The 27475-nt window shown below is 53.4% G+C and overlaps 1 protein-coding gene across 1 annotated transcript in view; it reads right to left on the reverse strand.

Moving 5' to 3' along the window:
• Positions 1 to 24365, reverse strand: part of MRC2 (mannose receptor C type 2) — a 30480-nt gene extending 6115 nt beyond the window's left edge. Inside the window, exons 1-24 of the mRNA XM_007959916.1 lie at positions 24336 to 24365; positions 23710 to 24184; positions 22728 to 22901; positions 22314 to 22478; positions 21996 to 22109; positions 21325 to 21468; positions 16702 to 16890; positions 16403 to 16557; positions 14460 to 14567; positions 12601 to 12716; positions 12023 to 12171; positions 10372 to 10589; positions 9561 to 9703; positions 8309 to 8411; positions 7939 to 8077; positions 7794 to 7829; positions 7328 to 7488; positions 7154 to 7221; positions 6428 to 6528; positions 5966 to 6108; positions 1228 to 1342; positions 956 to 1119; positions 687 to 795; positions 3 to 154 (exon numbers count right to left, since the gene is read on the reverse strand). Of these exons, the coding sequence (XP_007958107.1) occupies positions 3 to 154; positions 687 to 795; positions 956 to 1119; positions 1228 to 1342; positions 5966 to 6108; positions 6428 to 6528; positions 7154 to 7221; positions 7328 to 7488; positions 7794 to 7829; positions 7939 to 8077; positions 8309 to 8411; positions 9561 to 9703; positions 10372 to 10589; positions 12023 to 12171; positions 12601 to 12716; positions 14460 to 14567; positions 16403 to 16557; positions 16702 to 16890; positions 21325 to 21468; positions 21996 to 22109; positions 22314 to 22478; positions 22728 to 22901; positions 23710 to 24184; positions 24336 to 24365 (3471 nt within the window). The remainder of the gene's footprint in view (positions 1 to 2; positions 155 to 686; positions 796 to 955; positions 1120 to 1227; positions 1343 to 5965; positions 6109 to 6427; positions 6529 to 7153; positions 7222 to 7327; positions 7489 to 7793; positions 7830 to 7938; positions 8078 to 8308; positions 8412 to 9560; positions 9704 to 10371; positions 10590 to 12022; positions 12172 to 12600; positions 12717 to 14459; positions 14568 to 16402; positions 16558 to 16701; positions 16891 to 21324; positions 21469 to 21995; positions 22110 to 22313; positions 22479 to 22727; positions 22902 to 23709; positions 24185 to 24335) is intronic.
• Positions 24366 to 27475: the final 3110 nt, after the last annotated feature.

Genomic DNA, 27475 nt, shown 5'->3' on the forward strand with positions numbered 1-27475 from the left:
ACGCGGGCCAAGCTGGCGTTGCGGCTCTCGCACAGCAGGAGGGCGTCGTGCCAGCGCAGCGGCTTCTGCAGCAGCCGGAAGGTGCCATTGAGGTAGGAGAGCTCGGCGCCCGGGGCAGGGGGCGACGCTGCTGGGGATGGGCTCAGGGAGGGGTCTACAGGGAAGAGGGCAGGGCTCAGGCTGGGCTCTGCCGCCCTCGCCCCGTTCCCAGGTGGGGGTGCGGGCGGGGATACAGCCATCTGGCAGAGGCCAGGTCTCTGGAGACAGTGCTGGCCCCAGATTAAGGCTGATGAGTGTTTGCCACTCTTGTTACTAGTAAGTGGATGACCACAGCCGGAGCCTTGAGCTACCCCAACCAAGGAACCCTGGGCAGGGGAACTCCCTGGACCGACTCTAGATGCCAGGACAGGGAACCTCAGCTTCCCAACAGCGGGCCTCTCAGCACCACCTGCACCTCCATGTCTGCCAGCACCCCTCCCAGCCTTCTTCCCGAGACCCTCTGGTGCTCACTGCCTTGCCCTCTCTGGGCCCTGGCCTTTCAGCCCAGCTGCTTCCTCAGCGGATACTCAGCTCGTGATGTGATTCCTCATCTCCCTCCCTGGGTCTCATCCCCTCCTGGTACGGCCCAGTGCACCTAGCCCAGTGCCCACAGGGCTGGGGCTGCCCAGTCCACTGTGGACACGTACCTGTGCCCTTCTGGCAGATGAAGCCGTGAGTCTCCTCCGTGCAGCTCCGGTCGTCCCAGCGCCCGGTGAAGGGAGCTGAGGGGCTGTGCAGGACCACCACACAGCTGGTCTAGGGGGGAGGAGCTGCTCAGGGGCGCCCACCAGCCACCCCACCCCGTGCCACTGCTTCCAGAAGGCTACACTGTGAGCCAAGAGGCTGGAAGGGGGAGGCCCAGGGCAAACAGGCAGGGCAAGGTGAGGACGACAGAGAGGGGAGGGGACACCCTCACCGGTTTGTTGCCGCTGGGAGCTGGGCTAGGGCCCGAGGGCTCGCCAGGTGCCCAGTTGGCATACAGCAGAGGCCCCTGCTCCACCCACTGGAAGTCCCTCTGCGAGGCATGAAGGCCAATCCAAAGGTCAAAGGTCACATTGGGCAGGCTGGCTGTAATGAAGGCTACAGTCCCGAAGAAGAGTCATGAGTGACAGGGTGAACTGGCTCTCCTCCAGCCATTTCCAAGGTTGTGCCATCGGGTATTGGGGCCTTCCCATGGGCTGGCCCTACCTTGCTCTAAGGGGTTTGCAATGGTGACCAGTTGGGCCTCTTGCTGTTCACATGAGAACTGTGCCTCTGACCACTTCACTCGGTCCTGGGGGTCTTGGCCCTGGATTCGGAAACACTGCAAGGCGGAGGGGAGGTGTGACATTCAGCTTCAGCCCTGTGTGCCACCAACCAGCTACCCAGCGCAGGCCCTGGAGAGTAACAGCTGGGGACCGGGATGCCTGGGAGTACCTGGGCAAGGCTCCAACAGCGTCAGGCTGGTGTAGCAGATCCACACGCCCTCCCACGCTTTGGGGAATTTTTAAATGGGAGGCTGTCTTTGGCCAGTGAAGGCTTACTACCTATGACAACAGTGCCTGGGCCAAACACGGGGCAGATGAAAACAAGGTCTCCCTTTACTTTCTGCTAAACACCTCCCTGAGTGTTGTCTGAAATCTGCGCTCACACCCTGACCTCCTGCGCTCACACCCTGACCTCACGCAATCATCTGTGTTACTAGTTGTCAGTTACCGCTGAGTCAGTTCCCACCATGTGACTCCATGTGTGCAGAGTAGAACTGCTCCAGAGTTTTCAAGGCCATGACCTATTGGAAGCAAACTGCCAGGCCCGCCTTCCCAGGTGTTTCTGGGTGAGTTCAAACCGCCAGTCTTTTGGCATGTGGTCAAGCACTTAACCTTTTGTGCCACCTAGAAATACTCCCTTTTTGGAGAGTCTTTGTTAGACAGGAGCTGCTGACTCAGTTGTTTCGTGTTTCTCTTTTCCTACTTTCAATACTTGTGGAAGATCAAAGGAACCCTGGATGGGAAATCTTTGGTCAGGAGAAGATTCTTTCTTAGAAAATGAATCGTTTCTTGTGATTCCTGCTCAGAGGCAGTGTGATGGGGGAGAAAGCAGATACGTACATTTTAGTCTCAAAGATACTGGAGGTTGGGGGGGGAGGTCTCAGATCTCAGTTATGACTTAACTTTTCTGGCCTGAGCTTTCGGTTCTGTAAAACTGGAGTAAAAACCTATCTTTTGGAATAATTTTAAAGATAAGAGTACATGATACAGACAAGGTGCTTACAAGTGAGAGATATGATGACTAATGACCAAATTTAGAACGAGCTGTACTGATGCAGAAGTGACTGTGAGCTGAAAATGGTAAACCTCAAAATAAGGTTTTTGGAGGCTTGTCACAAAGTTCACGCGTTTGATTTCACAGAAGTAGTTCAGAGCCACTCTGAGGCTCCATTTAAATAACTGATAACGTTAATCATAAAATTAAGTGCAGCGACATCTCGCCAGCATCAGCAGGAAGTAACGGCCTGAGGGAGAGTATTCAGTTGAACCCAGCCAACCCTCCGGGGTCCCTACCATGTGCAAGTGGACCCGGTGGTATGTCAAGCACCAGGAGCCCTGTCCTCCAGGAGCTTAAAGCTCGTGGGAGAGGCAGGCCCGTAAACACTTTGCTGCTGTTATTGGCTGTCAGCCAGTCGGCAACCAACCCGTCGCGACCCCAAGCCCAACAGAGTAAAACGCTGCCTGGTCCTGAGCCATCCCCATGATCAGTTGTGGATCCGACATTGTGATCCATGGGGTTTTCACTGGTTGATTCCTGGAGTAGATCACAAGGTCTTCCTAGTCCATCCTAGTCTGGAAACTCCACTGAAACCTGTTCAACATCTTCGCAACATGCAGGCCTCCACTGACGGATGGTGGCTGCACGTGAGACGTAATGACCGGAAATCAAACCCAGGTTCCCCACATGGAAGGCAAGAATTCTACCAGTGAACCATCACCCTACATTCAAATGCTGTGTGGGGATGCAAAGGAAGGCAGAGAATTAACAGAGCAAGGTGTCTGGGGCCAGTAAGGGAGGGCAAACGGCTTTGCATACTTCACTCAAAAGCCTCAGAGGCTTTAAACCTTCAACCAAAATTAGCCCCTACAGTCTTCTTAAGGCACTCTGGTGGTGTAGTGCCTTAGGCATTTGACTGCTAACCAGAAGGTTGGCAGTTCAAACCCACCAACCACTCTGCAGAAGGAGCATTAGACAATCTACTTCTGTAAAGGTTTACCGCCTTGGAAACCCACAGGGAGTCACTGTGAGTTGGAACCGACTCGGTGGCAGTGAAGTTTGGTTTTGGTTGATAGTCTTCTTAAACAATAGTTTAGCTTGACCGGTAATAAACGTCCGCCTTGAGCTTTGTGGTCTTTTAAAAACCTGCTGCACAGGGTCAAACTGACAGCAGCAACTCAGAAGGTGAGACAGGGAATGGGGTGCAGTGAGTCTATGCTAATGAGGGAGAAGAACTGGAACAAGGGGCAAGGATGGTCGCACAACTGGAAGAACAGGATCAATGTCACTGAATTGTAGAGGGAGAACCACTGCATGTTCTGCTGTGTGTATTCTCAACAACAGAAAACAAATTATTAAAAAACAGGGCAGGAGAGTAGGCAGCACCACTGCAGTAACTCTGAGGCATTTAAAGAAGGGATCAATTATGTCGATAAAATATATCCTGTTTATTCAGTTTAATAATTAGATGAAAGAAGTCATGAGAAAAAGATTTTGGAAAAAGCATAATGACAAGAGAAAATGCTCAAAATATAATACTGAGGAAGAAAAGCTGGGTATGAAATTGCATTATTGAATATGATCTCAATTATGTAGGAAAAAGATGAAGAGTAATAAATACTGATTGTGGGGCTCTCTGGAGACGGTGGGTGAGTTTTATTTTCTTTTGTTTTTTTCTAAAGATTTAATAATACACATGCCTTGCTTTTCTTTCTTTCTTTTAGATAAAAGAGGTTATAATTACATCCTCTTGACTTTTCTAAAGAAGTGAAGGAGTTCCGTGACAGTAAGAGGCTTCACTCCAGTGTATTAGGGGGATTATGGATTATATTATCTAGCATGAATTAATTTAGTTCTTACAATAGGGATAAACTTGGTGCTGATTCCAACTCATATAGACCCTGTAGAACAGAGAACTGTCCCATAGGGTTTCCAAGGCTGTAATCTTTATAGAAGCGGACTACCACATCTTTCTCCCACAGAGTGAGTGGTGGGTTCAAACTGAAGACTTTCCAGTTCATTGCTGAGCACTTTAACCACAGCAACACAAACTAGGAAATGGTGAGATGACCCTTTTATCCCTGGAGCGAGCTCTTTGTCAGCCGCTGTTACTGTGTTGTTAGGTGCTGTCGAGTTAATTCTGACTCATAGCGACCCTGTGTCACAGAGCAGAACCGCCTCATTGGGTTTTCTTGGCCGTCATCTCTAGAGAAGCGATCACCATGCCTTTCTCCTGCAGAGCCGCTGGGTGAGTTCAAACCATCACTTTGTACCAGCCCAGCACTTAGGCCACCAGGGCTCCCTCTGTCAGCTGCTCAGTGAAAACAATGAAGCTCTAACCACATCTGATAGGAAGTCAGCCCGTGGGTGGGTAAGTAGCTGCTTTTATAAAGGAACTCACACTATGGAGAGAACATTTTGAAAACAAGTTTAGAAATACAGCCATTCTGGCGGATTTTACTTCCCCAGACTTCCCTATCTACACACTCAATATACCTAGGAAGAGAATTTTCTAAATATATGAATTAAAAAATAAAATAGTGTTTTTTAATCCCACTTGATACAAATATAAAAATGCAGCTCTTCTGACTAGTTCTTGAGGCATATGGAAGACAAATTTACTAGCCAAGTTTGTGACATAAACCTCTGCTTTGGGGTGAATCGTGTGGTGTATGAATTACATCTCAATAAAGCTGCCTTTTAAAAAGCACAAATCTTTGTTTAACTGGACTGAAAAATGGGTAGAACGACTCAGGAAGTCCAGTGCTGGATGAACTTTTCCATGGAATTCTATCTGTCTGTCTGAGGTGTCTTTTTAAGCTACACCCACCCATTTATGTTCTGATATCATCTTAACTTCAGACAAGACTTTTGAGTCCCTGAAATGCAGTGCATCAGACCAAGATGGTGAAAAACAACCAAGTGTATGCTTCTGTTAGTATTTCAATTTAATAATTATTATATTTGGCACTTTTAGAATGAGCACAACAAGATTTTTTTCATGCCATTAATAACAGAAAACATGGTTAACTTAGTTAATCTTTAGCTCACCCTCTATGCCATTCAAAAAGCTCTGGTGGCACAGTGGCTAAGGCATCTGGCTGCTAACCAGAAAGTCGGCGGTTCAAATCCACCAGCTGCTCTTGGGAAGAAGATGAGGCAATCTATTTCCATAAAGATTTACAGCCTTGGAAACTCTATGGGGGTTGATTCTGTTCTTGTGTATAAGGCGTAGTGCCTAAGGCATCTGACTGCTAACCAGAAGGTTGGAAGGAAGATGGGGCAATCTACTGCTATAGAGACTTACCACCTCAGAAACCTAATGGGGGTCACTGTGAGCTGGAATCGACTCAACGGCAGGGAGCTTGGGGTTTTTTAGAGCAGTACTTAGATTAGAGTAGAATACATTAAAATGTAACATGTACACACATGTACTTTGAATCTGCATGCTCCAGTTTGTTTTACTAATAATTCCTGATCAAAACTGGATCTAGATCTGATCTAGAAAACTCACCTATCTGGAAGACTTCACTTCCTGGTGGATTAGAAGATGCTGAGGTTGGTGGGGACATGAAAGAGGCATACGCTGACATTGCCAAAGGGCCAGGACTCCTAAGGCTTGGCCTTCCTCTGTTCATCCCTTCTCCCCTGACTCCCTTGGGTGCCCCTTCCCACCTCCTACCTTGTTGAGGAACTGGTTCCAGCCGGAGGGGCAGCCCCCCAGGGCTGTGGGTGGCAGCTCAGGGGGCTGTGTCTCTCTGGTGCGGTTGCTGCGCTTGCAGATATAGGGCAAGGCTGTCAGACACCTCTGGTCCCCCCAATCCTCTGCAGAGACAGAAGGGGAGGGTAGTCAGGGCAGGACAGGTATGGCCTGTCGCAGCCGCCTGTCCGACACCTCTGGTCCCCCCAGTCCTCTGCAGAGACGGAAGGGGAGGGTAGTCAGGGCAGGACAGGCTGGAGACTGGAGACTGGGCTGGGGCTCTGGCCCCTTTTGTTCAGCTCTGAACTCAAGTCTTCTGTGGTTGTGGGCCCAGCAGAGCAGGGCTCCTCTGTGGGTCTAGCCTCGCAGTCCCTGCTAGGCTTGGCTTACTGCCTGCACCATGGACCCTCCCTCGGCTGACTGCCCTTTCCACCTTGTCCTTACCTCGGCTGGCTGTCAGGTACACACACTTCTTGTCCTTGCCGATGGGTCGGGGTTTGCCAGGTGCCCAGGAGATGAAGTTGATAACGGAACCATCTGTCCACCTGCAATGGCACCAAGCAGGGATGGCTCTAGCACTGGTGAGGGGCTTGGCCTCCCCGTCTGCAGCAATGAAGGCCGTGAGAAAGGGGCAGAGAAGAGTCACAGGCTGAGGACAGAGACTACCGGGCTTAGTGCGGGTATGAGCCCAAGGACCTGGCACCTCCAGGTTAGACCCCAGCCCTGCCTGAGCCCTCATGTCTTTAACTAGAAAAGAAGATGGAGGCTCCCCAAGCAGGGTTCCAAGGACCAAGATGTGCCCCTCCTGTGTCTAGGCCCTGAAGACAGGCCTCCCTGGAGCATCACCTGTGCCTGCCCACATCTTGAGCCACCTGGCTGAAGATGAGTGATCTCAGACATAACACGGGCTGACATGGTGAGTGCCAGACACTGCACGGAGGACCTCATACAGTTTCTAATCTCACTACCAGGCAGACAGCATTGTTCTCATTCTCAGAGGACCACACTGAGGCTCAGAAAGGCTAAGTCACATGCTCCAGGTCAGAGCCCGGCCAGGGGCAGAGCTGGATGCAAGCCAGTGTCTACCATCTCTCTCTGCCCTGCCCAGGGTGGCAGGGGATCATCAGCACACGTGCCTCCTCTCACACCCGCTGCCTGCTGGGGTCCTACCTGAAGCGCCCATTGCTTTCCAAGGTGTGCAGGCCAATCCACCAGTGCTGCTCTTGGTTCCGGGAGAACTGGAGAAGCCAGCAGGCAGGTCAGAGTTGGCAGAGCCTCCCTGAGGCCTCCTCCCGGGCCTGGCCTACCCCGACACCGCAGGCTCGGCCTCACTGGCACACGCACCTTCTGTAGGTTGTGGCCCAGGAAGTCCAGCTCTGCCTGGCTGTGCACGGAGGCCAGCTCGGCCTGGAACCATGTGCAGATGCGTTGCGCCTGGGCCCACGTGGAGTGATGCTCAAAGAACTTGTACTCTGCCTCCTGGAAGCGCAGCCACTCCCGCCGGCCTGGGGAGCAGAAGAGGTGCAGATGGGCAGTGGTCCTGGGGCCGTGCCAGAGGACTAGCCAGGGTAGGGCCAGGACAAGCCAGAGACAGGCCTGCAAGCAGGACCCAGGCAGCAACAGTAGGAGGCTTGGGGCCCAGGGCCTGCCTTCCTTCCAGCTGGAGGCAGACAAGGCGGAGGGTGTCCTGTTCGGAGCCAACTCAATCCCCTTCTCTAGGTCAGAACCCTTAGCTCCTCTGCCTCGGGAGGTGACGTCCCCTCCCTCTCTGGGCCGCAGTGTATGTAGGGGCAGGCAAGGGGCCTCTCACCTTGAGGGCTCACATCAGGCTCCCGCACTTCCGTGCCTGCGGGAACAACGTGGACAGAGATGCTGCAGGGCAATGGTGATTGCCCCCTGGACAGCTGCCCCTCCGGCCTCGCCTGTCCCCTCGCCGAGCACCCCGCTCCCTTCACCTCTGGGAATCTTGCAGATCCAGTCCAGCGGCGTCTCGCACTGCATGGCCACCCACTGCAGGGAGGCCAGGTCGAGCACCGCACAGCTCCGGATGTCGTCGTCGTCGTGCCGGCTCCGGTCGAAATTGTGGTAAGAGAACTGGGGATATGTGCAAGGGGGATAGAAGGGTGTCTGAGGCACATGCCAGTCCCTAGAATAGGCGAGCTAGAGGTCCAGCCTGAACTGGCAAGCCCCAAATGGGCCTAGGGGTCCACCTATCTCTTGCCCCCCAGCCCGCTGTTCTTTTACCTGCCAGCTGGAGCCAGAGACCCCGCCCCCACCAGACCCAGCCCCTTCCACACAAGCCCCGCCCACCCCAGGCCTGCTTACTCCCAGCCCATCGCTCCAGCGCCAGCTCTGCCCGCCTCCGGGGTCGCGACGGTTCAGCCCCATCCAGAACCAGTGCTGCTCGTGGATCTCGGGCTCTGATTCACTTCAACAACGGGGGAAGGGGCAGCAGGGTGGGAAGAACGGATGAGAATGAGAGGAGCAGGGTTCCAACCCGCCTCCTGCCCCTCGTAACTGTGATGCGCGCAGCCCCCAGGTCCCAGGCCTCTGCGTCTGTGCTTCACACTCGGAGCAGTACACTCTTGGACACACTTTAAAAGGAGACACCCAGAGAGAATGGGGAAGCGTTGGACTGGGCACCAGGCTCAAGCAGTGGCAGGCAGCCTCTGGTTTCCTTGGTAAGATGCCTTCCTTGGGTGAAAGATACCTCCTTACTGGCAAGACCCTGCCGGCTTTTACTTTAAGGAGTTTAGGAAGTTGATCCAGGCGCAGACCCGGAGCTCTGGAGGCAGATAAACCTGGAGTCAAGTCCTGGTTCACCCCCGGACCGGCTCTGTGACTTTGGGCAAATAAAGGACCTCTGTCAAAGAGGGTCACTAATAATACCTGGTGGGTTCAAACTGCACCGAGCACTTAACCACTGCACCACTAGGGCTCCTTTGCTGGGAGGAGATAGCCCTGGAACTCAGATCTCAAGAAGCCTAGGTCCCTTTGGGTTTGCCCCAGTGCCGAGGGCATGAAGGTGCCATGTACCACGGGATACCCTGGCCCCACCAGGCAGAGATGGGACCCAAGAGGTCCCCCAGGAGCAAACACACATGTAAGCCTTGCTCCTCCTGTCCGGGGAAAAGAAACCGTTTACTGAGTGTGGGTCACTATGGGATGATGGAGGGCATGGGGAAAACGCTGAACCTGGAGGAGATGGTGGAAGACTTTGCACCAGGGAAGGACGGGTAGGGAGGGGGCTAACTTATGAAAAAACCTGTGAATCTGGAGGGGGGATGTTGCTGGGGAGCAACTGGGCGTCTCCGAAGACCCACGTGCATCCCAAGACCGCAGGGAAACACGATGGCTACCTGAGGGAGGGTGGGATGGGCCTGGCCCTAGAAACAGATGCACAGGCCGTTCCAAGTCCACAGGCCTGCCTCATGAGCGTGGCCTTCATGCTGCCCCCATGCTGTTCCCAGCAGACCAGCAGCCTGCCGGCTGTGCCTGCTCCCACACCCATACACGCAGACCCACTCACAACTGCACACACAGGCACCCCATCCCCACAGCGTTACAGGCTCAGTACCCGAAGATTTTGTTGAGCATGTTGGCCACAAAGTGCTCCTCCTCATAGTTGGCCAGGCTGAGCAGCTGGGCCCCCAGTTCCTGGCAGGCCCCCTGGGCCTGGACCCAGCTCCTCTTGTCCTGCAGCCGGTCTGAGCTGAATACCTGCATGGGCACAGTGCAGTTGTCCCATCCGCGCCCACTGGCCCAGCTCCCCGGGAGGTACCTGCTGCCCAGCCCATGACAGCAGGAGGGGACTGGGCGTCACTGGCTAGGGGACTCAGGTTAGCTGAGGACAATGGTGCCTATCAGGGAAATAGTCCCAGGGACCAGCCTCTGCCCCACCCCCTAACCATGAGGACATCCGGGCTCTGATCCCAACATAGCCACAACCTGCTGTGGACAAGTCCCTTCCCCTCCCTGGGTTCAGGTCTTTCATGTAATACAGGATCCTGGACCACATCGATGGCTCTCAGACCTGGCTGTGCAGAGGTTAAAAATTCAGATTACCAGGCTCTCCTGTGACCTCCAGAACCAAAATCCTAGATCATATTGCATCAACCTCCCCCATGAGATTCTGCAGGACAGCCAGCCTGGCCCCAACGTGATGCAGAAAATCTCTTGGGTCCCTTCAATTCCTCAGATGGTTACTGAGCATCTATTCTGTGCCAGGCCATGTCATCCAGTCTCCACTGGCGAAGAGTTTCACCAGAGAGCCACTCTGTCTGCAGTCTGGTGTGGGGAAAGGTAGCTGGTGCCCACTAGGACCCTTCCAGGTGGGCTGCCTCTCTGCACTTCCTCCCCCAGCTCCCCACACCAAAAGGCTGCCCTACCTTATAGCAGTGCCTGAGTTTGGGGTCTGAGGCCCAGCTCTGGGGACAGGCGCTGGTGAGGCTGGGCGTGGGGTCTGGTCCAGGCAGCTCTGGCGTCACTGGTGTGCCCAGGCTCTGCCGGCATATGTAGCGAGCCCGGAACGTGGTGCAGTTCTTCACCTCCCACAGCCCCATGGCGCTGCCTGTGGCCAGGGCCACACAGCCCCCACGGCTGTACCCTGAAGGAGGAAGAAGGGAGGCCCAACAAGTTGTTGGAGAGGGGCCCTCACGGTCTGGTCTTCCCTCATAGCCCCATGGGGCACTGCCAAGGATCTGGCATTGGGAACCTTGTTGGCCATCTTGGCAGGGGCATACTTTGGGGGGTCTGGGCTCAGGCACAAGGAGGGGAAATGGAGACAGAGGGATAAGGTTTGAGTCCTAGCGCTATGCTTACTCACTATGTGATCTTAGGCAAGTTGCTTAACCTCTCTGAGCCTGGTTCATCATCTGCCTTATCGAAAGGGTTGAAAAAGATAATGAGTGGGACATAATGATAATAATAATAGCACTTATATTACTGTTGTTAGGTGTCTTCCAGTCACAGCAACGCTATGCGACAAAGTAAGAACTGCCCTATGGGGTTTTCTTGGATGTAATCTTTACTGGAGTAGATAGTCATGTCCTTCTCCTATGGAGCCACTGGGTTGGTTCGAATCAGTGACCTTTCAGTTAGCAGTCAAGCACTTAACCAGTACATCACCAGGCTCCTAGCACTGGTACAGTGTTCACTATTCTAAGCACTTCACCGACATTAACCCATTTGAGTCTTGGGGTAGCTAAGGTTCTATGTCACCTTGGCTGGGCCTGGCTGACAGGCTGGGCAGCTGGATGTAGTAAGTCCCCACTGTGAGACTTGTAATCAACTCCATGGTGGAATCCACTGGAGCAGCTGAGTAGCTGCTCCAGGGATATGGGCTGCTTCCAGTGCATAAGAAGCAACTCTGAGGGAGGTCTCCAGCTGATGGCACACTTGAACCCTGCATGTAGCCGAGTTGTTCAGCAGCCTGCCATGCCCTATCGATCTTGGGACTTTTTCTGGACTTGAGTTAGTGGTCTGCTGTGTTGTTTGGTAATACTGGGACTGAGCCTTTTTACTTGTCAACCTTGAGTCTGTCAGCTTCAGCAGCTACCAGCTGCCTGAGTGAAGAAAAGCCTCTAACTTCAGTGGGCTGGGAGCAGGAGGCAGAGCTGAAGCCCAAGGTTGAGCGGCTTTCACCCAGCCCCTAGTGCCTGGCACTTTAAACTCAGGACTTCCAGCTTCTGAAACTGTAAGAGAATAAACTCCTGTTTGTTAAAGCCATTCCACTTGTGGTATTTCGTGAGAGTGGCACTAGGTAATCAGAACCATATTGACTCTGAGGAAGGTACCCATCTTCTCACTTGACGGATGAGGAGACTGAAGGCTCAAAGGATACGTAGCTAGTAAACAGCAGAGTTGGGCTCTAAACCCGCAGTTTCACTCTAAAGCCTGTGTGTACACGACCTCCCAAAAATCATCAATTGGCTGTAAAGCCTTGGGTCCTGGTTCGGGTCTGGCAGGTCCACCCCCAGCCTCCCGGCATCGCCAAAGAAAGTCAGTGGGAGCTGACTGAGCTCTGCGGCGGATGCTCACCAGGCTGGTCCCGGTTCCAGTGGGTGTACGTGACCTCGTCCCCACTGAGCCAGTGGAAGGAGCCAGTGCCGTTGAGGTCCTGCAGGGCCGTCCAGAAGTACTCACCCTCCCAGTTGTAAATGAGGCTGCTGACGAAGGCCTGCTCAAACCTGCGGGAAGGCTGGTTAAGGCTAGGGGCTCGCCCCACCCCTCCCTACGCCAGTTGTGTTCTCAGTAGGCCAGGTGCCCTGCCCCGGGAGCTTGAGTGCTGTGCCTGGCCGGTAACCTGTTCGGGGCAACATAGAGCCCTGGGGGCCCTGCAGCTGATTCACATGGCAGCCTAAGTCTTCTGGTGAGAAGAGAACCTGCCTTGCCTTTCTTGGGTATCCAGCCCCCACCTATACCTGCCTCTATCCAGGCCCCGCCCCGCACTGGGATGCTTGATGACAGTATTACAGAGAAGCCCTGCAATCAGCTGCAGCTCAGAGGACTCCAGGTCCCTCTGAGCAGGAAGGCAGGATGTTACCCCTTTTGGTGTAGGGGCTACATTAGGCCAGGACATGGACATAGCTGGCCAAGACTGCAGCCCCTGCTGGTACCTGTTGGTGATGGTGACCAGCTGGGAGCTGTGGTCAGTGCACAGGTGCCGGGCCTCACTGTAGGTCACTTGGTCCTCTCCCAGCCAGTAGCAAGATGGGCTGTGCCATGTCCAACCCTGGCTCGAGAGAGTAGGAAGAGGAAGGGCATCTGAGGATGGCCTATCCTCCCTCACCCAAACATCTGGGGCTGGAGAAGGCACTCAGTGGCATCACTGAATGTACCACAGGCTTGGACACAGGACAGAGGGATACTGGTGCTGACCCCATAGACAGTAGTTCTTGATGCTGTACTTGGTCATTCCCTACACTCCACCTCCTCACCTCCATCCACAATCCACCAGCCCAGGGCACGAAGCATGGCCCAAGGGTGGCTGCTGTGATCGGGGTTGGTGACTGACTAGGCTCAGAAAGATGAGTGGCCCATCAGATTCCTTTCTTGGGCATTTAAACCAAGAGATGCCGTGGGGAGATTGTCGGCTGGCTGGGGAACCAGAGCTAGAAAGCTGGGGTGAGTGGCATAATCTTCAGGGGCCCAGGAAAGTAACCCTCAGGAGAGGGTACAGAGCAGAGACCACCACAGGCACAGGGTGGGCTTGAGAGCTGGCTTGCCCACAAGGCCCAGTGGGGTTGTACCCCACACAGCCCTTCCCTGAGAGGTTCTTTGCTCCCAGACACCAAGAACCCCACCTTATAGAGGAGGAACTGAGGGTCTGAGAATCCAAGTGACCTGCCCACGGTCACAAAGACAGTACAGGTGAATCCTGAACCTGCACCCAGGCTGCTCCTGAGGCAAGGCCAGACACTTCATCTCAGGAGGTCCTGGGAGTGGGCCTGGCAGCCCAAGACGAGGCTGGAAGTTGAGGGAGAAAGAGAGACACAGCCCCCCAACAGGAGTCGGGGCAGAAGCAGCAGGCATGCATGTGCTGAGGGAGGCACCATACGCCCAGCAGGGGCTCTGCTAAGCTCCCTGTCTCTCCTGGTGTGGGGCAGTAGACTCCTGCCTCACCACATCCCCAGGACCCACAGCCTCTGGGCTAGTCCCCAACCGTGCAAACATGCTAGCGCCCGAGACGTCTCAGAAAGGTCCTGCTGGCTCTCTCCTTCTTCCCTCACTGGGGGTCACATCTGTTGGCATTTCCGGCCCCTCCCCCGGCAGGGATTGGGGTATGGGTGGGGTGGGGTGCGGTGTGGTAGGGGACTTAATTCCAAAGGAAAACAAATGAAGAGGCTGCCTGGCAATGAGGGACCAGCAGGAGGAGCCATGAGGCGCCAAAACACCACAAAGTGTCCTTTCTGAGCTCCCCCCCCTTACACATCCACACCCTTGCTTGGCTGGGGGCCCAGGAAGGGGGACCCTGGAAGGGCTGCAGGAGGAAAATCGGCCCCTTGCTCCCACACTCACGCCCTCACTCATACACTCAGTGCCCTGTGTTTATTCCCTCATTCCTTTCCAAATTCCCTCCTCATCCTGGAACCCCCTGGGGCTAGAAGCAAAAGGAGGCAAAGACACACCCCCACCCAGAACTGCCTCTCTTTCTCCCAGAGACAGGTAACACACACTGTAACAGATGGCGTGGTGTGCCTCGAAAGACAGAGATGGGACAGCAGACAGGGTGTTCAGACAGCATGGGCTCCCACTTAGCAGCCTTGGCGCATAATGACTGGGCAGGACTCAGGGGGCCACCTGCACCCACCTCCTTGCTCTCTGCTGCCTCTGGGAAGTGGCTTCCCTGGGGAGAGGAGGCTCAGGGCTGGAGGTAGGGAGCTCTGCTTCCTCTCAACAGCCCCCCACCCCTACCCCACATCTCTCCTTCAGGAACAGAGCCTGAGGCCAGAAGACGCTCCAGAAACACCCTCACCTTCCGGCAGCCATGATCCTCCTCAGCGGCGCCCTGGCTCAGCTGACCTGCCTTCTTGCAGATGGACGGCAAGGACTGGTTACAGGGACTGTCATTCCAGCGACCCTCCTAGGGACACAAGGTTGGGAAGTCTCAGGCCCTCCCCATCCCCAAATCTCCCAAGCCCTCAGTGAACTTGGTCTCTAGGGCTGGGCTGGCCGGTGACTTGCTGTGTGATTCTGAGTTTGTGTCCCAGACAGGGGGATTGCAGACAGCCTGTTAGTCTGTAAGCCCCACAGGGTGGAAGAGAACACGGATGAACTAATGATGTGCAAACCCTGAAACTTTGACAGGCATTGTAAAAGTTGTCCAAATTGCCTTTCAAATGTGTTATATAGCTCAGTATCAAGGACAGACTGGCTAACAGTGTTAGTAACCCATGGCAGGACTGTCAGATGGGATGCCCAGTTTGGAAGGTGTCCAGTTAGTACTTGTACACCTAGGGGCTGAGCCCTAAATACCCGGAACCGAACCTATGAAGCTGAAGAGGGATTCAGTCTCGGCCCCTAATCCACCTCAGTCCTCCTCAAAGTCCAGTCTCCTAGCCACCAGTTTGCTGCCTTTAAGCTCCACCCCGAGGGCCAAACCAAACCAAACCAAACTCACTGCCGTCGAGGTGGATCCTGCTCATAGCGACCCCTCCTTGGGTTTCAACTGCCGGCCTTCACCCTGAAGGTGGAGGTGTCTACATCCCCAGGACCAAAGAGAATGCCTGGTGCATCGCAGGCAATCAATACGTGTTTTCAATTTTTTAATAGTATCCCTTTGATGGATTGAATTTTGTGCCCCCCAAACTAAGTGTTGTAAATCCTAAATCCTGTAAGTGTACGAAGGAGCTCTGGTGACGTCGTGGGTACGGCATTTGGCTGCTAACCAGAAGGTCAGCAGTTCAAACCTACCAGCCCCTCCATGAAAGAAGATGGGGCGTGAGTGTGGTTTTTGGTTGATACATGTGGGAATGATGTAAAAAGGAGCAGCTTGGGGCAGCAGCAGTCAGGAATGGGGGATGCCATGAGGAGATCTTCAAGGAAGGCGGAGAAGAAAGAACTTTCTCCACATTGGGCAGGCGAGATCCCTCCCCTGGAGCCAGTATCCTGACTGCAGACTTCTAACTTCCTGAACTATGAGAAAATGAGTTCTGCTAAAGAAAGCCGCCCACCTGCGGTATTTCTGCTAGAGCACTATTAGGAAACTAACACAATCCCCTAAGCCGGGTGGCCCTGTCGCCACAAGCCCTGACGTTTGTGGTATCTGAGCGCTGAACGTCTTATCTGTCCTTGAGATGGAGATCTGTCCCTTTGGTTTTTTCCCACTTTTTAAAGGGTCTCCTAACTCTGCAGGAAGCCCTGTGTCAGTCCTTCATCTACTCACACTGCATTTGAGCCAAAATTGTGACCAACAGTCATGACCCCACGATTTCTTAAGAAGACGGGACCCTGAGCTGGGTGGATGTCTGGGGCTAGGGGCTAGCAGAAGAGCTGAATATCCACCAATAGTGTGTGTTCCGATGCCACCTGCCGGCGAGGAGCAGCAGCTGGCAGAATACCAAGAGTGTGCCGGGCAGCGTCCTCAGGCTTTGTGAGAATTAACTCCTTTAATCCTCCCAACAACCCTGAAAGGTCAGTACCATTAGTGTTCCACTGAGGCACAGAAAGGGTAAGTAACTTGCCTAAGGTGACCAGCTAGTTGGGGGTGAAGGAGGGACTCAATTCCAGGCAATCTCTCCCTGTGGAAGGGAAGGGAGTAGTGGGGAAGTGGGCTGCTGAGAGAATAATGGAGGGGGGCTATTAAAGACAAGACACTGATCTAGGCTAGAGGAGGAGGGGGTTATGGGTTGCCACTAAGCCATGTCCTTCAGCCAGGGGAGCACCAGGAGGGTGGGGTGAGGGAGAGGGAAGTCTCACCGGTCCCCAGATAGTGACACAGTCCTCCAAGCTGTCCCGGAAGTTGTTGGGCTCAAAGGGGTGCCAGTGCGTAAAGCTCACCAGGCTCCCGTCAGACCACTCAAAATTCATCTGCAGTTTCAAATCGTTGAGGCCGATCCATAGCTCCTCCACCTCTGGAGGTGTGGGGTGGGGGGAGAGGGGTTGGGGTGGGGAAAGAGCAACAGCCAGGGGGTGAGCTTCTGCCAACAGCAGAGGAGGGAGGAAGAGCCCCCGGGCCCCTGGCCTCAGCCCAGGCGCGCGCACGGGCAGCCCCTCACCCTGTTTGATCTGCTGGGTGATGAACTCCAGCTCGGCCATGCTGTGAATGCTGAGCAGGTCGCCGCCGCCCCGGAGACACGCCTTCTTGGACTCCTGCCAACTGCGCTTCTCTGCCTGCAGGCGGTAGCAGTGGCCCTGGAAGGGCTGCCAGCTCGGCTCGCACTCCACCTTCACGTTGGCCCACGCGTCTGCGGAGACCCGCCAGGCGGCTGCTCAGGGGCGCGGCCACCCAGCCCCGCACCCACCTACTGGTGTCCACACAGGACAGGGCCCTCCAGACACCTCCTTCAGAACCTATCCCAGAGCAGCCCTCCCCGCCAGGGCAGGCCTCAGGGATGCTGAAAAAAATGATAAACCCCTCCAGGGCTGCCGAAAGGAGCCTTGGGATTGAACCCAAACAGCTACGAGGGAGAAAGCCCTGACAGTGTAGTTCCGAAAAGACTGCAGCCAAGAAGGGGCAGCTGTAGTCCAACACAGGGATCGCCTAAACTCTGATGGGGCAGTCTACTGCCGTAGTGATATCGCCTCAGAAACCCAAGGAGGGGTTGCTATGAGTCGGGTCCGACCTGAGGGCACATAACAACTGTGGGTCACAACAGGGCTGCTGGAGGCCCAGGAGGTGGTAGGAAATTCCACTGGAGACAGGACAGACCCCGTGACTCAGATTCTCAGAATGAGATGGGTCTGGCATCCGACAGTCCATCCCCCCATCCTGACACTGAGTGCCTTGGCAAAAGCTGTTTACTTCTGCCAAACCCAAGCGAGGACTTGCTCGCCTCAGCGCCCCGACTCCTTTCCCTATGCCTCGAGAGCCTGACTTTCCTATCAATAGCTTTCCTGTTGCAAGATTCAAATTCAGCTGACCATGTAGCTCAATAAATGGAATCACTATTAACTCAAGTAACTTTTATTAATTGTGGGCTCTGTGTGGCCCTGGGAGTCCTGGTTGAGGGAATGGGCCGGCAGCGCCTTGAGACACTAAAGCGGGCCATCTTGACCCTAAGGGAAGCATAGGGGTGGGGACGGGTGAGTCATCTCTTCTCCCATCCAGGATTCCTCTCCTTATTTCCTCCTGGGCCCCCAATTCCTCTCCCTGCACCCCAAGGCTGAGAAACTAACCGGCCAGGCCCTTCTTAGCCCGTTTCCATGCATTTCCTGTTTGCCCTGTGGCTGGGAGCTCTAGGAAAGAGGGTCCCAGAAAAGCTGAGGCAAACAAGCCCTCACTTGGGCTTTGGCAAGAGAATACAGCCCTTCACCATGCCACCCACAATGTCAGGCTCGGGCAGGACTCTGCTGGCCGGGAGGGAGAGCGTGTGCCCACTCGAAGCAGAGCCCAGACTGGAGATTCCGGAATCCACTCCTTTCTGGGACTGCTCCAAGGGCCATGCGGACCGTTTCCTAGAGACCTGCAAAGTGGGTGGGGCTGAGAGCCTGAGCGGGATCAGCTCCTAGGCTCAGGAGCTGTCAATCATCCCTACTTAGCCAGTGAGCTAAAGCTCGAGGCTGTCCGAGGACAACTGCGGTGTTCCGACCCGAGGGGGCTGCTTTGGGCGCTCGGAGGAAGGGAGGTCAGGCAATGCCGACCCCTTCGGGGCCCGAAAGCACCAGCCTTCGAAAATGACTGGACTTGAGTGATGAGGTCCAGATGGCAGAAGCCGCCCCAACAACCGCCCGGAGACTGTGCCTCACGCACGAGTTGGTGTGCTGGGGGCGGAAACCCCGGGCCACAGCCTAGCAGCTGTATCTGCAATTCCCGCGGGAGCCGCACTGGCGGGGTCAGGGCACTCGGTGAGGGGCCAGTACCACCGGGGGCCACAGCACCAGCCAGGCAGGCCCACACCCAGGCCCCCTCTGTGGGCCCACCTTCCTTTAGAAGGCAGCTTCTGTAAAGATCTGGGATTGGTGCTGGCTCCAGCCCCCGCCCGCCCTCTAGAGGTGACACGCTCCAGATGTGAGCCGTTGATCCTGACCTCCTAGGCGACTGGGGAAGTGACTGGCTGTCCTGAGTCAACCTCTGGCAAGACTTTCATGGTCTGTAGTGTAAATTTTGCTCTATGCCTTCTTTACTTTCTACGGGTTTATGGACACCACCAACCCCACCCCACCCCAAACCCCTGCCTCGTTTTGCTGTGGGAGCTCTGGCTGACTGCTAACCAGAAGGCTGGCAGTTCAAACCCACCAGCCACTCCTTGGAAGGAAGGCTGAGCAATCTACTTCCATAGTAATACTGCCTCGGAAACCCCAAGGAGGGGTCGCTATGAGTGGTATCCAACTCGACTGCAGTAAGTTTGGTTTGGTTTTGCTGTATTTCTTTTGTAAAAACCCCCTCTTCACTATCCCCACAGCCACCCAGAATACTGCAGTATCCTCTAATCTACCTGATTAACACCCACCATCATCCACTGAGAGCCCCTTTGGGCTAGGCCAAGCCTCCAGCTTCACACCAGGGGATGGGCAGGCAAGTCCTCTGCGTCTCGGAAACTGAGCTGCCTGCCCAGGCCCACACACTGGGAAGCGGTAGGGTAAGGAGTAGAATCCGAGTATCTCCTGGCCCTCAAAGCAGTGGCCTGCTCATGGCACCACACCCCTCCATGTGGCCCCTAGAGCGATCTCCATGAATCACTAATGTGAGCAAGACACTCCCTGGCCTAGAAGCCTGCAAAGACGCCCCCAGCCTACCTGGCAGCTCAAACCTCACCCGGCAGCCTTCAAGGACTGGCTGGTCCTGCCTCATCTCTTCACCCTGCTCTCTAAGCCAGCACTTCTCACACTGTAGGTGAACACGAGTCACCTGAGGATCCTGTTCAATGCAGGGCTCCCGTTCAGGACGTCTGGAGTGGGCCGACATTCTGCCTTTCTAACACAAGTTGTTGGGGGTGCTGAGCTGCTGGCTGGGAGTGACCACAATTTAAGGACAGCCACGCGTCACTTAACGTCCACAATTACGTTCTGAGAAACAGGACGTTATGTGATTGGGATGTTGTGAGAACATACCTAAATCATACGCAATGCATTCACTGATTTTCTGCATTCATGCTGTTGAATAAACTTTTGTTTATTCAAACTTCCAATTTGACACTTCTCCTTTGCCTCTTGCAGCTGCTATCACTGGTACTGGTTTTGCAGTGTGTGGGAACCAGGATGCACTTCACAGTAATATTTTCGAAAGAAAATTAAACAGAGAGGTAATGCTACAGCACTTGAGATGTGCAAGTCATGCGACTGGATGCTGCTCCCTACGAGCTGAAGTGTATGTACACTGTTACATGGTAAACTTTTTATTTTTAAGTAGGGAAAGTTCACATTAAAATAAAAGAAAGTTAGGTACAGTACGATACATAAGCCAGTAACATAGGCATTTATCGTGACTCTCAAGACACACGTATTGTAGGTTATATATTTCCATACCGTTCTACGCCTGGCAGCACAATTGCTCTGTGTACAACAGACATGAGATACATATGTTTTGTGCAGGAAGTTTTTGGGTTTGCTACATCCAGTTCGATCTGATATATCCCATTCTCTAATCGGGATTTCTGAACTCTATTCTAACTTTGGGAGCTCTGGTGGCATAGTGCCTAAGGTATTTGACACCTAACCAGAAGGCTGGCGGTTCAAACCCACCAGCCGCTCCTCAGAAGGAAGACTGGGCAATCTACTTCTGTAGTGATATTGCCTCAGAAACCCAAGGAGGCATGACTATGAGTCGGATCTGACTTGATGGTAGTGAATTTGAGTTTATTATAATTTTATGGGACCATGGACATACATGCAGTTGGATATTGCCCAAACGGGTATTCTACAGTGCATGACTGTGGTAAAACGCTATAATCCATCCATCCCCTAACGCTGCTTTCTACTTCCATGCCCCCACAGTTTTGGACATGCAGTTCCTTCTACATGGAATGTCCTCTTCCCACACCTTTTTATGCCTTTTGAACTTAAACGCAACTTGAAAAGCCTGAATTTCCATAAAGTCATCCTGAAATCTCTCAGAAGCCTAGTCAATTTCTTCCCTAGGACCACTATCACTTAGTACACACATTTCTGTAATAGCACAAATGATATTCTAATTGTATTTTGAGATGTTGGTTACCTCCAGCAGACACACTTCCACAAAGGCACGGTGAGTACTGCCACCACAGAACACAGCTCTCAGCAAATGTTCTCGGAACAAATGAATGACACATTCCAACTTGTTCAGACTTTAGCTGAACCGTTAAATAAGAACAGAGATCAGAGTCTCCTTGTGCTATGGAGGTAGCAAGAGAAGAGGCAGGGGCAGCAGTGGCTATGGCCTGGTGTACCCCACTCCCACCTGGCCACCCAGAGCCCCACTCACCTGGAGGAGTGGGCTCTCCTGGGGAGGTAGGCTGACCTGGAAGATTAGGCTTACCTGGCTGTATGGGCTTACCTTCAGGTGTGGGTCACCTGGGGAGGTGGCCACACCTGGGAGTGGGCTCACCTGAAGGGGTGTGGGCTCACCTGGCGGGGTGGGCTTTTGACTTAACACTTGACTTAACATCCTGTGCCTAGCTATGTCATAGCATTTTTGCTGCTGTGACACAGCTGGGTATAGGATGTTAAGTCAGATGTTAACTCACCTGGGGAGGCGGGCTCACCTGGAGGAGTAGGTTCTGCAGTGGCGTTAGGCTTCTTCTTGCACACGTAGGGCAGCGCGATGCTGCAGTCACGGTTCTGCCAGCCACCTGAGGACTCAGTGCGGATCACCCCACAGTTCTCATCACTTGGGTTGTCTGGCTGGTCTGTGGGGAGGGCAGGGTACCAGCACCCCAGAAGAGACGCTCACCTCTTGGCCCTGTGAGCCTTTCCCAGAATTCCCATTGCCTCCTTTTCCTCAGAGCCTAAGCCAGTCAGAGATGCCCAGCCCTCTGTTGCGGCCCTCCCTTGCTGGGCACCACAGAGCCCTTCCCTGCTGTCTAACCTGGGCCCCTATCGTCCTGAACCCTCCACCCAGCAGCCAGGCCAGTACCAGCCCTGCCTCCCTGGCCAGGCTGCTGGGTCCACTGGGGCTTGCTGCACAAACATGTCCACTTCCAGGATGAGTAGAGGCTGAAATCCAGCCCACTCATCAAGCCCTGTGCCTGGGGGCAGAACCGTGTCTGCCTGGAAGATGGGTCAGTTTCTAATTCATACAAAGGCACTGCATGGGCTAGTCAGGCCCAGGCCGGGGTGGGTCAGTATCAGAACACCCCCCCACACACACAACGCTGCTCCCATAGAGGTGTCTTCCCAGTCCCCAGCACCCTGCACCCCAACTCCTGCGCCTCACCGCTCTCCCAGTTGAGGTACTTGAGGGGCGAGTTGTCGGACCACTGCCAGCCACCACTGGTGTCCAGGTCATTGAGGCCAATCCAGAGTGTGGAGCTATAACCCGTGAGAAGCCCTGACAGCAAAGGGGGACGGTGAGAAGGGGCAGCACCTCAGCCTTCCCACCCACTCCAACTTGCCCTGTCCCCACCATCAGCATCCTGACTCCCATAAGCCGAAGGGGCTCAGGACCCTCCAAAGGCGGCCACAGAGGTCTCAGGTTCCTGCTGCCTTGCCTTGCCCCCAGGGTTGGGGCTCCGGGAGGCTGCCTGCTGCTCACCATTGATGTAAGTCTGCTCGTGGATCTCCGTGATACTCAGCAGGTCCGCCCCCTGCTGCTCGCAGCTGGCCCAGGCCTCCCTCCACGACAGCGTGGACTGGAAGTTAAACTGGTAACAGCTGTCAGTCAGCTGGTCCTTGTCCCAAAAGGTCTCGCAGTCATTACCTGACACCAAGATAGCCGGACATGGGTCCCTCCCCAGCCCCCTTCTTCGGGGCCCACCTGGGGGTCCCTCAGGGAGCGCGGAGACCCACACCAGCAGCTCCATGGTGGGAGCGGGAGCCGGTTCTCATCCTGGTCTCGAAAGTTCTGCCACCCACGCTGACTCCGTCCCCAGGTCCTGGCCCCCAGGCCCTCTCAGTACAAGCCTCCCTCCACGAACCTCCCTGCCTTGCCCACCAGCCCTGCTCTCACTCTTAATTGGGCAGAAGCCCCAGCGCTCCTCCTTGCCGTAGTCCTGCGTGGTGGCGCACCACAGGTGGCCATCCTCGCGGCCTGTGCTGGTGCAGTCGTGGAACCACTGGTTGTCGTACTTGAAGGGGATGGTACATGGCTTCCCGTGGGAGTTCCCCTGGATGGTGTAGATCTCTGCAGGGAAGGGGAGCCACGCCCTTGGCATCTGGACCCCAGAGGCTGCCCACCCCTTTGCCCCTCAGGAAAAAGCCCCTGTAACCTAGGGAGCAAGGGGTAGGCAGCGGTCAAGAGAGGAAGGAAAGGGTCAATGGCGGACAGTAGCTTCATGGCTCCCTCAGCCCCTAGGTCAGGCCAGCAGCACAGAAGGGGGTCCATCCTCATCCCATAGGGCTAAGAAGGGGCTCTCCCAATGCCTGGTGGCACTTTATTATGTCTGAAGTCCAGCTGGGCTAAAGGGTCTCCAAATCTCCCACAGAGGGGCTGAGGCCAACAGGAGCCCTGCTCAGCACCCCAGCCCAGGAGCTCCACCCCCTCCATGCCTGCGTACCCCTCCTCCCAAAGTCTGATCCTAGATCTCAAGGTGGTTTCCAGACAGGACCGCAGATGAAGGCTGCCCACCACAGGGGGGCTCTTACTGGGAACTCTGATCCCCATCCACCCACAAAATGGGATGAGGACATACCCTGGGGTCTCCTCTGGAGAGTGGTCCTGGGAAAAGGGAACTTTCATTTAATTTTACTCTATACACTTTTGAACTGTTTGAAGTCTTTACAAATGTACATTAATTTTTCAATTAAAGTATACTTTGAAGTTAATTTTCTTAATTATTCAGGAACACTTCCTGTTAGAATTAAAAATGTGATTTCCAAGAATCTTTAAGGGGTCAAAGCCTCCATTTCCCCAGAGCCTGTCCTTCCATGGCTTCAGTTCCGGCCACTCTGGTCCCCGGGGCACCATCCCTCTCCTGCAAGCAGCCCCTCACCATAGTAGGGCCGAGCACACAGATCCTCGTCACTGCCATAGATGTGCCACTGGCCGCTGCGGGTCTGGTCGCCTCGCTCAGGGGTGCCAGTCTTGGAGGTGTTGGTGGCACGGCCTCCCAGGAGCAAGGACAGCTGGTCACCCAGTGTGCGACAGTGCCAGCGAAGGTTCAGCGCCTCCCGGTCACACTCGTACATGCCCAGGGAGGCTGTGGTGTTGGTGCCTGGCCAGCCTGTGCCCAGACACTGCATGGCACCCAGGTTGAAGAGGCGGTTTCGGGAGACCCACTTCCAGCGCTGGGCAGGAAGACTGGCATTACAGGCTGGGGTGACTCTGACCTGCCCACCCTGGGCCTCTAGGCAACCCTGCAGTCCATGGCTGAAGATGAGGAAGACGTTGGGTTCTGGAAGAGAAGGCAGGATGGGTGTGAGAACCCACAGGGGTTCTCCTGGCTGGCCTTTGACAGCTGGTGCTGCCTACAGACAATGCCCGGTGCTGAGCTGCAAGCCTTCTCTCATGTGTCACATTGCTCCATCCTTTGGGGTGGCACAGAGGGCACTGCTACTCCCATGCACCTAGATAAGGTGATGCTTGCATGGTCAGCCTCTGTTCTAGCCTCATACCTACCTGGAGGTAGGACTCAGCCCTCTGTCCCATCCCTAAAAGCAAACCCAACTCCTTTTGGCAAAAAGTACAATATACTTTTCTGAAGATTTTAGCAGGAACAATGGGGGGCACTTACATCGCATTACATCACAACCTTAATCACAGTGTCTTGGTTCTTCTGAATAAGTCATTTTGTCTCTTATCTTTCAGCTACCCAAGATCCATTCCTTTCCTCCCTCTAGAATCCTATCAAACTGTTCAGCCTCCTGTACCCAACCATTCATGCCCTAAACCAATTCCATTCAATTTTCAGATTGAGCCTTTGAGCTCTTTGGTGGGCTAGGGCATGGTTGGCAGGAATGGGTATGACTGCTAAAAAGATATGAGGGTACTTCTAGGGGTGATGGAATGTTCTAAAATTAGACTGTCTTGACGGGTGCCCTCTGAATATACTCAAAGCTACTCAATTCTATACTTTACATGGGTGAATTCATGATATGTGAATTATCTCTGAATCAAGTTGTTAAAAAAAAAAAAAAAGAAGGAAACTGAGGCTTAGAGACTGGAGTCACAGGAGTGATCACACAGCCAGGTTAACTCCTTCCAAAGTCTGTGCTTTCAACATCCGTGTTCCACCATCTTTCTGTTGTTCCCTGGCCACCACTAAGTCTACACATGTGCACAGCACATTCCAAAGCACTTCTATATCCATCAGCCACTGGCTCCTCAGGATCAATGTCACTATTATCTTATTACTACTATTTCATGTTAAAGTAAAGAAACTGATCCAGGGCAGTGAAGCAATGTGACTGGGGTCATAAGGCCAGTAAAGCATACAGCTGAAACTTGGCCCCAGTCTCCTGAGTCTGCAGCCCAAGCTCTTCCTGTTCCACCATGCTGGCCGTAGCATCTCTAGGTAACCTATTCTCCATGGGCACTCAGAAGGATCTTTTTTATTTTTGGTTTGGTTGAAAGTTTACAGTGAAAATTCACTTTCCATACAGCAGTTCACACACACGTTGTCTTGTGACATTGACTACAATTTACTCCAACGCAATGCTCCCCTCCCACTTCCTCCCGATAGTTGCCTCTTCTCTGTGTCCATCCCTCCATGTACTCCTGCCCCCTGAGCTGTCTCCCCATGCATAAACAGTCCTTCTTTCTCCCATGATTGTTCTCTCCAAGGAAAGTCTCTAACTTAGGTAAATGTTCAACTCATATGCCTGTCTTTTGTTTGGCTGGAAGCCACAGGTGTGGGTTCAATTCCAGACCTGAAGGGCAGCTAGTGGCCATAGTCTCAGTGGTTCCACCAGGCTCTTTCAGAGCAGCAAACCCGGTCCCCCCTTTTTTTCCGAATGATTTTTGGGGTTTTTTTTTTTTTTTTTCACCAGGCTCTTTCAGAGCAGCAAACCCGGTCCCCCCTTTTTTTCTCCAAATGATTTTGCGTTTTGTTCTGCATTGTTCTCCCTCTCTATCCAGGATCTCCTACACAGATCCCCCTCTGAGTGGTTGACAGTGATAGCCGGGCACTATCTAGTTCTGGTCTCATGGTCATATAGGCTGAGGATTGCATGGTGTACCAGTTGCAAGGACTAATTGTTTCCGTGAATCTTTGGTTTTCTTCATTCTTCTTTGCTCTGGACAAGGAGAGACCCATCGCTGCATCTAGATGGCAGCTTGCAAACTTCTAAGATCCTAGTTGCTACTCGCCAAAGTAGGAGGTAGAACAACGTTTTGTGTAATATGTTATGCCCATTGAGCTTGATGTTCCCTGTGACTATGGTCTCGAGCCCACAGGTTCAACTACTCACTCCCTCTGGGTAGCTGGCTGTGACCAAGAAGTGACTACAACCTTGTCCCTTGTCAGCTCTATTATACCCCTGGGAATTCTTACAGAACAAACACACTTGTAGAACCACTCTCTGCCAACCCTACACAAGGCCTTGGGTACATTTCCTGCCATATAGACATATCTAACAGTTCAGCCTGTCTACCCATCTATCCACCTGTATACCCGTGTCTGCCTTCACTGACAACTCAGTACTATATGTGCAAAAGGTTTCATCTTTGTTGTGTGTACCTCCCATGTACCTCTCTATGTCTTCCTCTTCCTCAGTGCCACCAAGTTGATCACTCACATTTGGTACATTGCCCTTCTCTTCACCCAAATCAATACTTATCTCCACCTATCTAACAGTGTTCCCTCCCCTCCAAAAAAAGAATGCCATAAACAATGTTCCATGGACTGTCAGAAGAGCGAACAATTCTGTCTTGGACGAAGTACCACCAGAATGCACCTCAGAAGCCAGGATGGTGAGACATTGTGTCATGTACTTTGGATGTGTTACCAAGAGGGATCAGTCCTTGGAGAAGGACATCACGCTTGGTGAAGAAGAGGGTCAGCGAAAGAGAGGAAGACCCCCGAGACGGATCGACATGGTGGCCACTGCAACAATGGGCTCAAGCAGAGTGGTGACTGTGGAAATGGCACAGGACGGGGCAACGTTTCGTTCTGCTGTACACAGGGTCGCTATGAGCCAGAACTGACTCCACGGCTCCTAACAGCAACACAGGAAGATTGTAAGGAATGTGTAAGGGCTACCGAAGCTGAGAAAGACAAGGACCTTCCCCTAAAACCCAGGCCCTGAATTCAGGTTTCTAGCCTCCCAAACTGTGAGAAAATAAATTTCTGTTCCTAAAAAAAAAGAATGCCATAAATAGTAAAAACATATATACGTAGTTTATTAGAAACAGATAATTCCATAATATAAAAAAACCTTCTATCGCTAAGAAATAAATTATAAGGAAAATATCAACAACTCTGTAAGAAAAAAGTAAATGCTAATATGTATAACTAGTTTAAAAAATGAAATGTAATTGGCTCTTAAGTACTTGAGATGACAATCAGCCTCACTAATAGTACAAGACCACACATGTAAGTCAGGTAAGTCTCTTTTCTGCTTAAAATCCTTCAAAGGTGATTCATCATACTTTGAATAGAACTCAAACTCCTTACCATGACATCAAACCAAAAAACCAAACTCACTGCCATTAAGTTGTTTCTGACTCATAGCAACCCTTAATGGGTTTCCAAGGCTGTAAATCTTTACGGAAGTAGATTGCCTCATCTTCCTTCCACAAAGCAGCTGGTGGGTTTGAAC

This window comes from Orycteropus afer, unplaced genomic scaffold (assembly GCF_000298275.1).
Source record: "Orycteropus afer afer isolate SDZICR_OR568_19922 unplaced genomic scaffold, OryAfe1.0 scaffold00018, whole genome shotgun sequence".
NCBI lineage: Eukaryota > Metazoa > Chordata > Mammalia > Tubulidentata > Orycteropodidae > Orycteropus > Orycteropus afer.